The following is a 17,563-nucleotide window of genomic DNA, read 5'->3' as shown; positions in this document are numbered from 1 at the left end:
CAATTTATTTGCTCTTTTCTTTAAAGCTGATGTTTTAATATAATTATTATTATCAAACACCCTCTCACGGGGTCATAGTGGTTCCTTCCCACAATGTCATCTAAACGTTTTGGAGATGACAAGTACTCATAGCACGTCTGAGAGTTTGTGTAATCTAACAATAAAATCTTGAAAAAAAATTGCAAAAATATCTTATTTTGCGATGAAAACTGGTTACCTTTTACTGGTTAGCAGTATCATTTAATGTATTCAAGTATGATATTTTCTAAACTTTACTTTGGGTTTTGCTGTGGTCTGTGTTATTGCGCATGTGTTATTCATTAGGACCAGGACAACAATTTCGTAAGTATCGTACCAGGAATATGGATTAAATAGTAAATATGATAAGATATTAGGTCAACGTTACTATGTTTGTAATGGGATCGCAAAAACGTCAACGATATATTTATTAGTATCAATGATGTATCACAACGTTTATATCATAACGGGACCGGCCGGGAACGTCCCCACCACGTCAATCCCAAAGAGTTTGTTACAATGAATTCTCTGCTTTTGAGGGACAATAGAATGCATTACCGCGCACTGATCTTGTTTAAGAATCATTGTCATTTTAGCCTCCATCGCAGCATGTTTTCGCTGATTACAAATTAATTGCTCGTGCCGGTACATTTGTCCGCGTGGCGCGTTGGTACACCCGATCCCTCGATCTCGGAAGTTAAGCAACGCGCGGTCCGGATAGTGCTTGGATGGGAGACCAACCAAGGACGTCCGGATTGCTGTAGCCTCACGAAGTTTTCCACGAAATCGTCTTCCGGGAGGGACGTAAAACGGGGGTCCCGTGCTCGAGGAGGTGCCTCGACCACGTTAAACAGCCTCATTACTCATACTTGGGGTACCTACTGGCTGGCAAAATACACCAGATGATTATTTGATTAAACACTATTTTTGGCGACGCCACAGAGGCGTTGGCATTTTTTTAAAAGTAACACGATAGGTCTGAAAAATCTTTACAATATTGCATGAATACATGCCCAGAATTGGCCAGAGAATTTATTTTGCATTATCTTCATAATAAAAGAAGTAATGTTGGATTTGTATGACATTTGGCATATGGGCAGGTGTCAGCAAAACAAAGGGCAAGTGATTTTTGCCACCTTGGTACTTTCAGTGGTACTGCAGCAGAACTACAATTTACATCATAATTGAGAAAACTCCTCTATGTTCCTTGATAGGCCTACTAACATGTATCAATTTGCAACTTAGAAAGAGAGAAGCATGAGCAATGAATACTCCTCTCTTACATTATAGCATGCTAACGTCAATTATGCAAGTTAGGTCATAGTCCATATGCAACAGTTACTACAGATGTTAAACTCAGGTTACACCTAGCTATGTAAAATTGGACTAGCAAGAGTAAAGTCTGCTATGGAGGCAGCTTTTAGCTTCTTCGTTATTGTAGAAGTCAGCTTCATTCTTTAAAGCTGTAAAGATAATGTTTCAAAATGCCTGATCACCGGATAACAACATGTTACAATGTATACGTAGGTGTACTCTGTTTACAGAAGGCCCACAGTGGGTAAACAAGTCGCCCCCTTATTTGCTAGAACAACATCATACACGCTCTGAGCTCAGCCAAAGTCCAAAAAGCAATTTAAGCCCATTGTGACTGACACTGTGTAACCATCAATAAATCCCACAGGAACTGAGACACTCCATACCTGTGGACTTGTGCTTGGAAGTTATCTGTCTAAAGTGTCCCAGGGTGTGGCTATGTGAACATCATGTGTACCCAGGACCTTCCTGTTCCAAGTGGAGAACGTTGGCTGCAGCTGATTGTCTACGTGTTCTACTGTGTAGCCACTGTACTGCTGCAGGGTAAGTCACAGTAGTCCTCTGGTGTCAGGTAAACATAGAACCTTTTAGTCACACCTGATTATGAAGACCAAACTCAGGGCAATTGTGCAAGTCAAGTGATATGCAGAAATATTAAATGTATACATCTATGATTCCAATTCTGTGCCCTTGGGGAAAAGATGACTTCACTTGAATATATCTTTAGAAAAGTTACTGACGATTTACTTACTTCACCGACAGGTGAAAATTAATTCCTTCATGTAGCTTGATTTTAGTTAGGGACGCCCTTTTACATTTTACATCTAAGTGAGACGAGTCACGCCTCAAACAAGTTAAAGAACCCTCCACACTCATCTCTAACTCCAGGTATGAGTGGATCAAACAGTCTAGTCTCATGCACCTTTACAATCACAACAACTCTGGACCAAGTGCTTTGACATTTTTCCTTGAGAACAAACATTTGGGATGTAACTTAAGTACTGAATGCAAGAAGTACCGGTCAAGGTATTAAATTTGTCATGAGAATAACCTTTCATTCTCTTGAATGGAACCTGGACAGAGGCAGGGAGCGATTACTTATTGGTGAAATTTTACTGAAGAAAGTTTGAATAGTTTGTATAATGGTGAATTCTATGTTACAGGAGATCCTGTGTGTGCAGACCGTCCCATGTTCACTATTACACCTAGCCCATTGTCAGTGTCCACGGGTGGAGCTGCCGTCTTTGACTGTGTGGTGACTGGTTCCCCCATCCCCTCTATATCATGGACAAACAATGACAATGATGTCATTGTCAACAATGGAAGATTCACCATCTACCCAAACAACAGCCTGGTGGTCACTAATGTGCAGGGATCGGACGCTGGCTTTTACACCTGCCATGCAACAAATAGTTTTGGGACAAATGTTGCAAGTGCAATGTTAAATGTATTCAGCACTGCATTGCCAGTCTTCACCAGAACTCCAGAGGACAAGATAGTAAATGTTGGCCTATCGGTAAGGATATCATCTTTTGCACATGAAAAGGAGATGGCACTTAAAGCACTTAAACTCCCTCTCCCCAATGGTTTCAAGATTTGAAGAGTAAATTAAAGGGTCAAAGTTAACTACCACTGGTATCAGGAAATTTTATGATAGCTGCCAATTTCTATGCCTTCCAAAAGTTAGAAAGGTTGCTAGGTAAATGTGTATTCATGTCAGGATTGTTTTACTGAAACCTAAACTGTTTTTTGTCTAAATGTAGTTGTGTTTATTGCATGATTCTTAAAGAGAACATCTTACAATGTCTGATGCACTTAGCTGGATAGAATATACTTTACGTCATGTCACTTTACTTCACATGACAGGTGCTGTTAATCTGTGAGGCCCGTGCCAGCCCAGACCCAGTCCTGAGCTGGATAAAACATGACAGTTTACATGACTTTACTTCACATGACAGGTACTGTTTGTCTGTGAGGCTAAAGCCAGTCCTGAGCTGGATAAAACATGACAGTTTACATGACTTTACTTCCCATGACAGGTACTGTTTATCTGTGAGGCCCATGCCAGGCTAAAGCCTGAGTCCTGAGCAGGATAAAACATGACAGTTTACATGACTTTACTTCCCATGACAGGTACTGTTTGTCTGTGAGGCCAGTGCCAGCCCAGACCCAGTCCTGAGCTGGGAGAAGGCTGGAGGTGACCTGCCTGCAGGGAGAGTAGAGTTTGTCAGCAGTGGCTGGATGAGGATACGGAATATTCAGCAGTCTGATACAGGGATGTACATCTGTACTGCTGAGAACTCAGAGGTAAATCTCAGTAGTAATGGTGTCATAAGACCTTGTCTTATGCTTAACAACTTTTAACAATTTGAAAATTAACTGAGTGAGCAAAGTAACTTCTGATTGGTAATGTCATCCTCCTATAAGGCTATATGACTGTGGTTGAATACCTTGACTTCAACAACCAACTGCCCTTAGGGCCTCAGGAAAGGCCAATTGGAACTACCTGTAACTATTTTTAACCTTTCATCACAGTCTATATGGTGTTCTTTTCTAACAGGGAAGTGTCCGTTCCAGCGCCTCCTTGACTGTCCATGTGGGTCCCACCTTCACACAGACACCTGCTGACCAGATCTGTGGTCTCAGTCAGACCATCAGCTTCTCCTGTCAGGCAGCGGGGATCCCCACTCCTCACATCACATGGACAACCCCCAATTCAGGTAGACCTAGCCCCAGCAGGTCCAAAACTTGTCTGTATGTTAGTTTTTTTGTATTGCATACTCCTTTAACTGCCTCATGGCATAAGACACCAGGAGTTGTACTTAAGGGCATGACATACTGAAACAGAAGACCCGTGTTTGAGGAAAGTCACTGACCTCAAGCACATTAAAGATTGGAGCACACTTATCAAAAAGAAATGGCTTCATCCTGCATGCCATTTACCATTTCTACAAAGAAAAACAAACAAACCATCCATAATGTTATAACTTGCTGGGGATTATGTCGTTGGTTACCTAGTTGTTAAGGTAACTACTTAGGTTAACTACATATCGACCGTTCAAAAGTTCTCCGCTAAACAGAGTTTTGAAGATTGCCTCTGTCTGATTGAGATTTTGAAGTGACAGTCCAACTTGAGCTGACCTGCTGAATGTTCTACAGGTACATTTCCCGCGCCCAGCGCCCAGTCTGGACCTTCGGGTATTACAGTGTCTAGTAACGGGACACTGACCATCACCACGGTGAGAGGGGTGGATGAGGGCGAATACAGGTTGGTCAATAACATGATCTTGTTTCTAGGTCAGGGACAGGGATATCTTCATATGTAATGGTGGTTCTAATAAGTTAGTAACCTGGGCGACTCTGGTTCAAATCAGCAGAATGCTACTTATTTTCCATTGTAATTGAAAACCACACTGCTGCCTGGTGTCTGCTACTTTACCACGGTGACAGCTATCTGGCCCAAGTCATTGACCTTGAACATTAGAAGAAACAGTGAGAGCAAAAATAATATGTTTTCCTTCTTTGAAGATAAACATAATTAAATATCATGCATCAGGCATGAAATTTCTAAGTTTCTAAATTTCTAAAAAACTAAGTCTTGTTACAAGACTTAATTCTGTTGTGTCACTGGAGGCTATCTTATTTAATTGTATACAATATTATTTCCTACATTACAGTCTTTTCATTGTGAAGAAATAAAATTTTTATGTCATAAGATTTTTTTTTTAATCATCAAATGTTGTCTGATGAAATATATACAATCTTATGCAGGTGCTTGGCCACAAATACTGTGGGGAGAGCCACGTCTTCATCAACCCTGCATGTTCAGTATGGACCATCTTTTACACAGCTCCCAGTAGATACGCAGGCCTTGGTCCATGAAAGTCCACTCTTGCCCTGCCAAGCTACTGGTAAGGCCTTGTCCATTGCCCAGAGAAATGGAAGCAAATGGTTTTGTTCCAGATCCCTTTTTTTCTTCAATTCTTTGCTAGCTTTTGCACAGCTCATAAAGCATTAACTAAGGATTTTGACAATTAAACAACGAAGACACCTCTAGCAGCCTGTTTTTTTTGCAAGGAGAAAGGCAGATATTAATACTCTAATTGAATAGTCTCCCAAGTCCACTGAATTCGTTTCTTATGTTTCATACATTTATCAATTCAATTTGATAAAAATATAACATATGATAGCAAAGAGAGCAGATGACATTTTAAAAAAGCACAATTTTGTGGGGAAAACTGCATAGCTCTATTTGATGATTTATACTTTTAATACTTATTATGTTGTTAAGCTTATCATTGCCTTCATAATGATATAATTTATGTTATGTTTGCCAAGATTTGTATTTCAGTGCATCATGTTTGTATGTTTGTGGACAGCATGAGATGAGAGGTCGTGAATGGATATTGATGATTTGGGAATTCTGTTCGCTGTGGTTAGTAAAAGGGAGAAATGATTAGATCATTGGCCCCCAGTGACTTTCCATGGTACTTCCATGGCAGTGGAACTTCCTGTTTTATCCTCATCTGTCCGTCCATCTGTCTCTGGCCATCTCAGGTGATCCAGTCCCTGCCATCAGCTGGTTCTTTGATGGCAATCCTGTGACTGACAGTTCCAAGTATGATATATCCACCAGTGGAAACCTGCAGGTTATGGGGATCACTAACGCTGATGAAGGAGTCTACCTTTGCAGGTATTTTTGTGTGGTGAAGTACAATATGTACCTACAGCTGACCTGATGATGTCATGTTAGAACAAAGGCCCTGTACACACTCAGTAAAATATATGTGCATCAATTTGCTTATATGGCCAGTTTTAGGCCCTGTTCACATTGGGCAAAATCTATCAGAAGATTCACTTCCTTTGGCCTAAACAACTGTGGCCTTAGGGTTTGGGACCTGGTCAACAATGGCCAGGTCCCAAACAAAACATTGCTCTATCAAGCCCTTTGTGTAATCAGTGACCTAGTTTAAAAGGAACCCATGAATAATTTCTTAGAATTTAGGAAAAAGAATATATATTATGCTCTTTCCAGTTTCTGTCCAACCGTAGCAAAAACTTGGTATCCCTAGCTCTTTCTGAAGATTGACTGCTGGCAAGGAAAATATACTTTCCATTAAACTTGTGTGATGAAAACATTATATTGTAGAATTGATTTCCAGCATGTCTACCTTAATTCTGTCCAATTGGAAATAGTAATATAAACAGATTCACCTAACCTTGTCCCCATTTTTGTTGGCGCACTGTCTAATAGTACACCTACATTGTATATAGTACTACATGTATAACGAAAGAAAGAATACTGGTGTGTTCATGCATTTTAATTTTGATAGATTACCTTGACCAAAATCTAGAATAAAAGAAGAAGTAAGAAAATTGATACCTACTGACCTTATTGTTTTCAGGACTATAATTGGAAGCAACATTAGGCCTAAGCAAAATGTAAAATGACTGTATTTTGTCTGTTCTGTCTTGCAGAGCAGAGAATGTGTTGGGTTCTGTGGAACAGGGTGCGTTATTGACTGTGTGGAGCCTGCCAGTCTTCATTGTTACACCTGTAGTGGAGACAATAGTGCATATAGGGCAAGACCTCCAGCTGCACTGTCAGGCCATAGGTAGGACATGTATCTATGGTGGTTATATGCAGGCAGTTTTTAAAAGATTCATTTGCCCAGGTACATTGGCCTAAAATTTAGATGCTTTAAGCTATTTTACTTGCAGGAAAAAATCTTTTTTTAGTAAAAATGAAATGCCTTGAAGCAGGTTACAATGTTGCTACAAGAGTTAGGACTCTATCAGCTTGCTGAAATAAATTATAACACGCTGTTAAATTAATAGATTATATTCACCCTCTTATTTACCATCCATCAGGTGATCCAAGTCCTAGAATTGAATGGATGAAGGACAATGCTGCACTGTCACAGAGTAATGTACAACAAGCCAGCAATGGAACTCTTATTATCTCAGGTGAGAAACTGACATTATGAAGGAAGACTAAACTTAACCTGGGCAATACTCAAGACTTACTCAAGTTTTTTCAAAGAGATATTAGAGCCATGTGAATGCAGAAACAGGTTGATGCAAACTGAGGGCAACATAGATTATCTGGCACTTACTGCAGTCCCTATCATGTGGATCTAATGTCACATTCCGGAAGTAACAGTAGACGGGTCTATTCTGTGAACAAGTCTTACGTAATTTTTGGGTAAATCCCAATTCTTCCAGGTGATGTTTATATGGAGATAAGTCTCCATTTATAATATCATTTACCATAAATATCGTGTACCATAAATCATGAAATGTTTTTGAAACAGCTATATTTGGAATCCCTTTCAGATATCAATGAGGAGAATCTTGGCAGTTATGTGTGCATAGCCCAGAATTCTGCAGGCAGCCACCAAGCCCCCGCTAATGTCTGGTTACCCGACGTGCCCATCTTCACCGTCACTCCAACCAACAGTACCGTCAACATCAACCAATCCATCCAGGTGCCCTGCAGGGCAAGTGCACGAGACACACCAACTATCTCATGGTACAAGCAAGACAAAGCAGGCAATTCTGATGTCCTGATTGGTCAAGGAGTGGGCCAAGGGTCCTTGGACAACCAGCGATCAGCCAGTGTCAGTATCATCGGTACCCTCGTAATCACAAGCGTGCATCAAGATGATGAAGGTTTCTATATTTGTAGAGCAACCAACGCTATTGGTGAAGAAGAAAGGATTTTCTACTTGGATGTGAAAATCCCACCAACAGATATTACATCCAACAGCCCCCAGATTGTCATGGAAAACGACACTGCTACTTTAAACTGTACGTCTAACAGTGACCCTCCCTCTGCTGTCTCCTGGTTCCATCCTAATGGTCTCCTGGTAACCCCAAATGATGGGCGTTTCCTTTTGTTTGGAAACAACCTCCAAGTTGCCTCTACTAATGTAGATGATGCCGGATTCTACCGGTGTGTCCTGAGTAATATGTTAGGTTCAGCACAAACTGATGTGCAGCTTGTGGTACAGGGACCTCCCCGGCTCATTGCCATCAGCACTATGGCTGTTGGAAATGCTGTCAGAGTGAGATGTGTTTCAGTTGCTTCTCCCACCCCTGTGGTGTCATGGTGGAAGGGGAGTGTGCAAATATTCGGGACGGCGATGACAGGTCTCACGGTTGATGAAAACAATGACTTGTACATTGATCATGTAGACATGGGGAACTACATTCAGCCATCAGATGTTTACTACTGTAAAGCCACCAACATCTTTGGTCAGGATCAGTACAAAATCACCCGACCCTGTGCCCCGGGTAAACCAACTGTTATTGGTGTGACGTCAGGAAATGTGACGGTAACATGGAGCCATGAAGACTGCAGTGATGTCCCATCATCTTCCTTCTCTCTTCAGTACCAGACTACGGACAGCAGGAACTGGATCATTGCAAATGAAGTGAACAGTCCACCGTACACTGTTACTAATCTTGACTCGTACAGATTGTATTCATTCCGTGTGCGTGCTAACAATGCACTCGGTACAGGTAACTACAGCGACACATCTGACCAGGTCCAGACCCTCCAGGGTGTCCCCTCCCCTCCCAGGTCTGTCAGAGTTTCAGTCAGTGCAAACATCATCACTGTCAGGTGGACATCACCACTGAAGTTGAATGGTCCACCTCAAAACATCCAGTATCAAATTTCATACCAAAGGGCTGATGATTATAGCCAAGATGGAGAAGTAACTGTTGTACACAATCATGAGATGCCTCTAGAGGAAAGCTTGAGTCTGGAACGTGGTATGACCTACAACATTAAAGTTGGAGCAGGAAACACAGCTCTAAATAGGTGGAGTAGTTATGTTGAAGTCTTGGCGGAGACTCCACACCTTAGTCCAAGTGCACTACCAACCATTACATATGCAAAAAGTGTGTCAGTTGATTCGATACTTGTAAAATGGTTAACAACAGGTGATGATTTCATTGTGGGTTTTCTGGTCAGCTTCCGAGCGGTTGGGATGAGCACATTTACAACCTATCGACTCCCTGGCCCAGAGTTGTCTCGCTATACATTTGAAAATCTTGAACCGGAGGCGGAGTATGATGTGAAAGTTGCTGCCTACAATGAGGGAGGAGATGGCCCATATAGTGAGATCAAGAGAGTGACAGTTTGGGAAGAAGAGGAGACAAGAACAGCAGCTAACAGGACCTTGTCAACAGGCAAGTTTGAGATTTGTTCTTGGCACTGAAAATGTTTGACCTTGTTACAGAAAATGCCTCACTTGGTACTGAAATGCCTCTCCTTGGTACTGAAATGTCTGTCCTTGGTACTGAAAATGTCTCTTTGGTACTAAAATGTCTCTTCTTGGTATAAAAAATCTGTCCTTGGTACTGAAAATGTGTCAGTCCTTGGTGCTGAATATGTCTATGTCATATGTAGTGGAATGTCTCTATCCCTGGTTCTGAAAATGTCTCTCCTTGTAACTGAAACCATCCGTAGTTCCTTGGTACAGAAAATGTCCCTGTCCTTGGGACTGAAAATTCTCTTTGCAGAACCTCCAGTTTTAATATCTTTTGTTCTGGACATGCCATTGGTTGTAATTTTTTTAGACAGCTCTTTGGGCAGATAGGTGTAGAGTTTGGCTCCCTTGCAGCTTTTTTTTAAATTGCAGGAGACATTTTTGTTTCAGATTTTGAAAGAGATCAAGAATGGGATAATAGTGGATTGTAATGATCTGTGTTTTGGCCAGGTGTTATTCTGGCCATTGTAGGAGGCTGTGTGGGCCTGGTGCTGCTGCTGGGAGTGGCTGCCTGTGTGGTGCTGGTCCAGCGGAACCAACAGCTGAAGGACCGGCAGAGGCACAGCGTCAGCACAGACCAGCTCTGGGAGGACAGGGAACAACAGCAAGGTGATGTGTTTGAAACAGGTACATTATGTTGTTTTTGTTTGTGTGCTTTTTTATTCAAACATCAGTTCAATTATTATTATTTATGTAAGGTAGCATGGGTAGTCCAAACTTAAGGTAGTGTTCATAGTCCAGCGGTGTATTTGAAGGGCAGATCCAGAGTCGCCTCTAGGACCTGCCCTTCTGTGCTGGGATAGAAATTTTGCTAGTTGGGATTCATAACAATTTCACCTTGTCCGTCCAAAAAATCTGAGCTTCATGACATGGAACTGATGAAAACATACTTTTGTAAGCTTATAGTGACAGATTTGAAATAAAAAAATAATGAACAACATGGGCTCTAAAACATATAATCAATGGCTGAGACTGAGCTCAACTACATTTTCCATGTTTCCGTATGATTCTCAGGATCCCTGCAGAGTGACAGATCTGGTGTCCAAGGAAGCTATGATGTCACTGCTTTTGTCAATGACAGTTTTCGGCCAATCATCGAGGAGGAAAGTACAGACACTAATGCATTTGGTAAGCCCACAGCTTGTCTTTCAGCATACATTGTATACATTCAACATGAATGTGTGGTATATTGTGAAATACATGTTAGTGTCCATTTGCATGTATTGTTGCATAGTTCTTTACGGGTTGCTGTTTCTTTAGTTTCTCCCCATGACGCAATCAAAATTAAATATTTCAAAACCTGTCATACATGAAATTGTTTGCAGTTTTATTGTAATTGGATCCCCGTTCAACCTTGGGAACCCTTGTTCAAGAAGGGGTTAAGTAACCATTGCTGCAACAGAAAGTAAAGTTTCTTCACTAAGTGCCTCTAGGCACTACAAGGGTCCATGTGAGCTGGAAATCAGGAAATGCACGAAATGGTACTATAAATGGTACTATAAAGAATCATTGGTGAAAATATTTAGAAAAACGTGCTATGAGAAATATAATTGAAGTCTCAGGAGGACCTTCTGTTCTGTGTCGGGCTGTCATAAAAATGATGTATTGAGAACAGAAGACACATGTTGTCTTGTAGATGCTGTGGTTGAACCAGTAGGAGTCCGAGATGGCAGGATCATGAGGAGGCAGTCTGGAGAAGCTGATGATCCCATCCAGTCACACAGCGATGAGGACTCATCTCCTGTCGTGAGTGTGATTATGAGATTGTTACATTTAATCCTATACTTGTATATTACAAAGCAGCAATACTGACTGACTGTATACTTTACCTTAGGAACTGCATATCTCATTATTGTTTCTGAACATTATCTATGTACTATGTGACAATGTGCATTGATAGCAGTGACAGCTAGCTGCAGTAAAGTGTCTCTCTATCTCACTCGATGACATGAATGGCAACATAGTTGTGAGCACAGCCCAAACACGGAGGCGCAGATGCATCCATCTACAATATCATACCTTAGTGGTAGATAATGAAAATTTATATACTGTAATTCACTTTGTCTTCACGGTACCAAACTTTCACAGTCTGAGAAAATTTAACTTGTTCTCGGAACTAAATGTTCACTGTCGCGGCAAGTGCACATAAAAAAGGCTGTGAATTATTTGTTATCAGTAATGATAAGTTCACGTTACAGTCGTCACCATGAAAACCGTTCAAACATAACAGTACATTGAAAAAATCAAGAATTACAGTACTTAGGTTACTAATAGGTGAATATCACCGGACCAATGCATTAATAGGGTTAGGGTAATACAAAAAATGTATGTTACCTACATTTTTAATGGACTAAATAACATATCCAAATACATGTATAATGTACCTCAAATGTACAAGATGAAAAGAAATTTGTATGTCCTATTCTTATTTTTCTCTTCTTACTTTTTTTGCTATGTGTTCAGGTCCCGACCCTGAACATCATAGAGGAAGAGCCTTCCATCAGTTTGAGCCCCACCACCCAGCCAAAGGATAGTTCTGGTCATGTCGGCGCAAGTGGACCTCTTCACACTGATGATCAAATTCTGCAGATCAGCTTTGACATTCCTGAAGCTTCTGACGACGACAATCAAGACGGCGCTGCGACCCCCCAGCAGCATGAATACATGGAGATTGATGACAAAATGTCTGATTTGAACAACCTGAACCTTCCACAGCCCACCCCTCTTCAGGAGAGTCCTGTCTATGCACAAGTTAACAAGGATGCCAAACTGCAGAGAAAACTTCAGAAGGAGAGGGAAGAGATGGCCAGGCTGGCAGCTAAAGCAGAAGAGAAGAGGAGGAAGGAGGCGAAAAAGCTGATGGAGAAGGGCGGCAGCAGCATCGGCTCTGCGAGATCCCGCAGGAGACGGAGGAAGTTGAAAGCGGCGGAACAGTCGGCTCAGAAGGACAGGGAAGATGATCCTTGGGGGGTCAATTTGGAGAGGAGGAAGAAGGACAGTGAAAGTGCAGGGCTGTTTTGACATGTCATAATGCTGGGACATTCTCTTACTGCAGAGCGTAATCTGCGTCATAGAAACTCCTCTGTATTCCACTCTGCTTAATTGACCTGTCTTGCATAAAAATATTAATGAACTTGCCTTATATGGACACAAGCGAATCAGCATGCACCACCTAGTTTTCAAATGTCCTATATGTTAGGCATGCAGGCTGAGAAGTCGGAGCTTTTTAGCAAGAAGACGATTGTTTCAAACTTTTTTTCAGGTAGTATTCATTGATGCTGCAATCACCCTTTACATACAGATATCAAATTTGGTACCTTGTTAACAAGTTTGGATGCAGAGAAGACCGCCTTGGTAGAACTTTGTGACCGCATCGGTCATAGATATTAATGAGCTTACCTTATTTAGAACAAGCTTTCCCTTTGGACAACAGAACAAAGCTTTCTCTTATTGGCTGCTGGTAAGTGGCAACTCCCTATAGTAGAAAGCACAAGCAGAGTATGAACTGAGTGGAGTTCTTGGGCATTGGTTCAAAGCTGTGTAGGATAATGTGCTGGGATCAATGAACTTTATAAAAAACAGTCCTGAGGAAATGGGAAATATATGGTGGCTTTGTAGGTAGGCTTCACTGGGTTAGAAAAGTTTTGAAAAATTCACTTGTCCTGTACATATCATTTAAAATGGGTCATGTACATATCATTTGAAAAAGTCTACAGGCCCAAAGCAATTTTAACTGACCTGAATTTAATAAAGTTGCTTGGGAAACTCCCTACCCCATCTAGGCTGGAATATGGTTTTGATCCACCCACACCTGGAAGGATGCCCACTCATTTAGATAAGTGTGGCAGGTTAATTTGATATGTGCTCGAGACGTGGCTCTCCTCAAATACAGGACCTCCTTTGAGCATCAGTATCGGAGGGACATCCCTAACCTAATCTGGGTACTCATTTGCACCTGAGTGAAATGATGAAATTTGTGTTAAGTCGCACAAGATTGGTTGCATGACAGGATTTGGACCCAGGACCTCTGCGCTTCAAGGCCAAAGACCCTGTAGTTACTCAAATTGTTAATGCTGAACACTTTTTTGCTACACAAAGAAAGTACTTTGTGTTCAATATTTCCATACATTTTTGTAATTAAAAAAAGTGATCATTTGATTGACTTGTACATGGCAAATGTGAATGGCACACCATTATTGTCCATGGTGAGAACACATTACCGTCAGGGTGCCTCTTGTAAGTGTAAGTAAGCCAAAAAACCTACTAATCACCAAACAGATGTTGGAAGGCAGAATTGTGAGTCTTTGACATCACTATGTATTTTAGAGGCCACTGCACCTGTCTCCTGTAGAAAATGTGGGTAACTCAATTACCCTCGTAGCTTTGTGTAACATATGTAACCTATCGTCAGTATTATTTGTACCTGTATTTGTTGAGTTGAGAAGTGCAACATTCAATACATTACTATCCACTTCTTGCCACCTGTAGTTTGTATGTGTCTTTTGGTGTGTGAGTGGTGTTTGCAAGTCTTAGCCTGGTCGCCATTCTCCACTGGCTGGCTTAAGGGTGTTTTACCTGGCCCAGTCTGTTAAGCACAGGCCTGTGTCTGCCAGCAAGGTCTTTAACAAACCTTTCGAGTTATCCCTGCCCAGGGGAACGAAGGAATTGAAACCAACCCCTTATAGAAGTTCCCCCGCTGGATGGGCTGGATACACTCCTAGTACCATTGGAGTAGCGACAAGCTCCTGATAGTATGGTTACCAGGTAAGGCCACAGCAAGTAAATTTTATAGATGACATCTGCGCGCAGCAGAAAAAAAAAACAAGAATTTTTTTTCTTCTTCGAAGATGGTCAACAAGATGAGAAAGTACCAAAATGGGAAAGTATGTTGTGTTGTAGCCTAATGATTGTACTTGTAGAAGTAACATTAGCGAGGTAGCTATGACTGTAGTTATGAATTGAAATCAGCTGGATAGTTGGAAAAGTGGCACACTATGGAAGTCATAAGACTTAGTGTAGTTGCCAATTTGGTAAGTAATACAGTCTACCACACTATTGTCACTTTTACTTAACAGATTCATTTCTTGAATACAGGAATGAATGATTTGTTGCCAGCACTAGATGTTTGTCACTTTAACTCATGATACAACATTTATGGTGTCTATTTTGAAAATTAAACCATCTTATTTTTTTACCCGTCTTGTTTTCTTTTTCGCACTATCTCACTATTTTGTGCAGTCTGCAGAGGATGTCATCCATAACATTTACTTGCTGTGGCCTTAGTAAGGTACTCGAATGCAAACTTTAAGGACTCACCACTAAAACTGTTACGCTCTCAAATCAGGCGCATATCAGACAGCTAGGTACCCTATGTTGTTGCCACGTCATTCCTGTGACAATTAGCTCGTTTGTACGTGTATGCTTCCTGTCAGTTGACTCTAGCCTGCTGTAGTACACCCTCAGTGTCAACAGAAGGCGCCTCCAATCCATGTTCAAAGCTAAGAGTTCCTTCGAGCTTTTTGCATGGATCGAAGGCGCCTTCTGTTCATAGGGTACCTAGCTGTCTGATAAAAATGTCTGTTTTGGGTTCTTGTATCATTATAGGAAAGCCAAATGTGATTTCAGTTATATTCACATGCATTATATGCCCGCCATTGAGTCTATGCAAAAAAAGTCCCCAAAAAAGAATCGCAGAAAAGAGGTGAATTTCACTCCCATGCATATGGTATTTAATATAATATTATCACTAATGCCCGCGGGAATTTTCCCAATAAGGGCAACCTGCATTTGCAACAACGAACACTCGAGGTAACATTGGTAAGCGTCTTATTATTGTGCAACACAGCTAATGTTCATAACTGTCCTGCGTTGCTTAAACAGACCATATATCTCGGTGTACACTGTATAAGAAACAAACTTAAGTTAAGATTTTCATACATCTTTAACTAAAGAGGAATCTTCTTAAAGTACGTATTCATTGTCCATCCATGGAAATGTCCATCCATGGAAAGTTATCACAGTATCATTTATTCATTGTCCGTGAAAATGCACTGCCACTAATTGTCTACCGTCATGCAAAGCTGGCGGAAATTGTTTCTTTCTTATGAATGTGTATCGTAAACACCAGAAAATAAAACGTCGCACCAGACATCCAGGGAACAGGGGACACATTTCAAGTGTTGTGTACCTGATGATTCCTTCATGTGAAGGGGCATCTATGGCCACGTCAGGTGATATTGTGCGCCAAGGATACCTGTACATCAAAAGACCACCATTTGGAAGCAGGTTGCGAAGGCTCAGGGTAGGGTTTTTTCTTGGTGTTATTCGACTATATTGTCTACTCACGTCGATAGCACGCCTGTTTGGTAATGCAGATTTTTCTACATTTAACAGAATCTAAAATTTAGAAAAATCACCTAGTCACACATTGTAACGCGTCAACGTGTCTAGATTTTCGTGGGAAAACAGCATCAACGCGTACCGAAATGGCAGTCTGCAACGAATATTGGGCTGACCTGTTTATGAATATTGAAGACTACGGCCTGAAATTATTTTCGAGCCAACATTGAAAACAAATATTAAAACTGTGAGAATATATCATTCTGTACTCCTGTGGATGTTAGCGCTTAATATATTTAGAGAATAGGGGTTTTAACGCCGTTTATTGACATTTCTTGATTTGTTTGAATTCATTCAAATATATATAATGTGACATGGAAGTGTAGGGAGCCCCATTTCATACACACTGTTGTTGCAGTAGCACTATATGACAATACTATACATGCATGAATAATTAGTAGTTTGTAGATTGTTTCTATTTTTCTAATTGCACGAGGGTCCTTCAAAACATACTGTAATCCCATTGGTCTTATAACTGGTGTATTTTTTATTGAATGAGTTGAAATTTGGTATAAAGGTAAATGCATAATTATATCCTCCTGAGATTGAAATATCTCAATATGTTCAATTTGTAATGAGTGACTGAGTTGAGTCGAAGATGACCACACCCTTGGTAGCTCGTCGGAAGAAATGAGATTCAATTAAAGTATAATTGATAATGTCCCTGACTCATTTGTAGCTATTATAAGAAACCGAACTTGCATATGTAACAAGCTGCACCTCTCTTTAAGCCACCTGCCTATTTTTACTTTTAAAATACAATCAATCATTTCTTTTTTTTTTCGTTGCTGGTGTGAAGTGAAGTATGAGAGTACATGTCATCAGGTTCGTAGGGCAGGGGTGGGCCGATTACAGTTTCCGTAGGCGGTTGTCTTATTAACTGAGAGCAATCAAACTTTCTTGGTCTTTCAACAGTTATTGAGTGTGCCAAGTTTCGTATCTTTTGGTTGATGGAAAAACAGTCTACAAAAACTTTTAATCAACAAATCATGCATTTGGCTATCAATCAAACAACTGCAATATAGCAACTCACTCGGATCCATTCAAGCAGCTGTACAAAGAGGAACCATTTAGGAGTTCAGAAACTAAAATTAGCATGTACCATATAGAGACAGGCTTCATAATAAGGGTGAAATGTACATGCCAGCTTTCTACAGTTGCTGCAGTTATGCGAGTGGGTCAGATCTAGAGGAACTGATCTTCTGACAATCTTTCAAGGGTGTGATCATCTTGAAATCGACTCAACTGCTCATAAAAATCTGAATTGAATGAAAAAAACAAATTGAGATATTTCAACCTCAAGAGGATATGTGCCTTTGCCTTTGTGCCAGATTTCAACTAATTCGATGAGAAAATGAGCCTGTTACAAAACTAATGGCATTACTTTCTGAAGGACCCTCTTATGTAGATAAATGGGGGGATCTCCATACTTGAGGTTTTGGAAAATAACAATAGACAAGCTTTATTGACACGACAAAAAGTACAGTGACTTTTGTATGGTCAAATCATGATATAAACTACAAATAAGTGGACACAAACTAAATCTTAAAACT

At 40.7% G+C, this 17,563-nt stretch overlaps 1 protein-coding gene across 2 annotated transcripts; it reads left to right on the top strand.

Moving 5' to 3' along the window:
- The first annotated feature begins 265 nt into the window (after positions 1-265).
- Positions 266-14,092, top strand: LOC118412724 (Down syndrome cell adhesion molecule-like protein 1 homolog). 2 transcript variants are annotated; one of them, XM_035815752.1, is made up of 15 exons: positions 266-342; positions 1,700-1,875; positions 2,496-2,848; positions 3,466-3,639; positions 3,893-4,052; positions 4,492-4,600; positions 5,104-5,243; positions 5,890-6,025; positions 6,811-6,947; positions 7,204-7,299; positions 7,669-9,531; positions 10,062-10,220; positions 10,626-10,739; positions 11,248-11,357; positions 12,075-14,092. In XM_035815752.1, exons 2-15 carry the CDS (start codon positions 1,782-1,784, stop codon positions 12,630-12,632), a joined length of 4,203 nt encoding a protein of 1,400 aa, XP_035671645.1. In that variant the 5' UTR covers positions 266-342; positions 1,700-1,781; the 3' UTR covers positions 12,633-14,092. The 2 variants fall into 2 exon arrangements, with proteins under 2 accessions (XP_035671645.1, XP_035671644.1); XM_035815751.1 differs by having other exon boundaries at positions 10,062-10,238.
- Positions 14,093-17,563: the final 3,471 nt, after the last annotated feature.

The sequence above is a fragment of the Branchiostoma floridae genome, chromosome 3 (assembly GCF_000003815.2).
Source record: "Branchiostoma floridae strain S238N-H82 chromosome 3, Bfl_VNyyK, whole genome shotgun sequence".
NCBI classification, from domain to species: Eukaryota; Metazoa; Chordata; class Leptocardii; order Amphioxiformes; family Branchiostomatidae; genus Branchiostoma; species Branchiostoma floridae.
This window is presented reverse-complemented; position numbering and strand designations above follow the sequence as displayed.

Bases quoted from the DNA above. Each gene is read 5' to 3' on its own strand.
- LOC118412724 (XM_035815751.1), top strand. From the start codon at position 1,782: ATGTGTACCCAGGACCTTCCTGTTCCAAGTGGAGAACGTTGGCTGCAG. The intron at 4,601-5,103 runs GTTGGTCAATAA...AATCTTATGCAG, and splicing joins GTGGATGAGGGCGAATACAG to GTGCTTGGCCACAAATACTG. The intron at 6,948-7,203 runs GTAGGACATGTA...ACCATCCATCAG, and splicing joins GCTGCACTGTCAGGCCATAG to GTGATCCAAGTCCTAGAATT.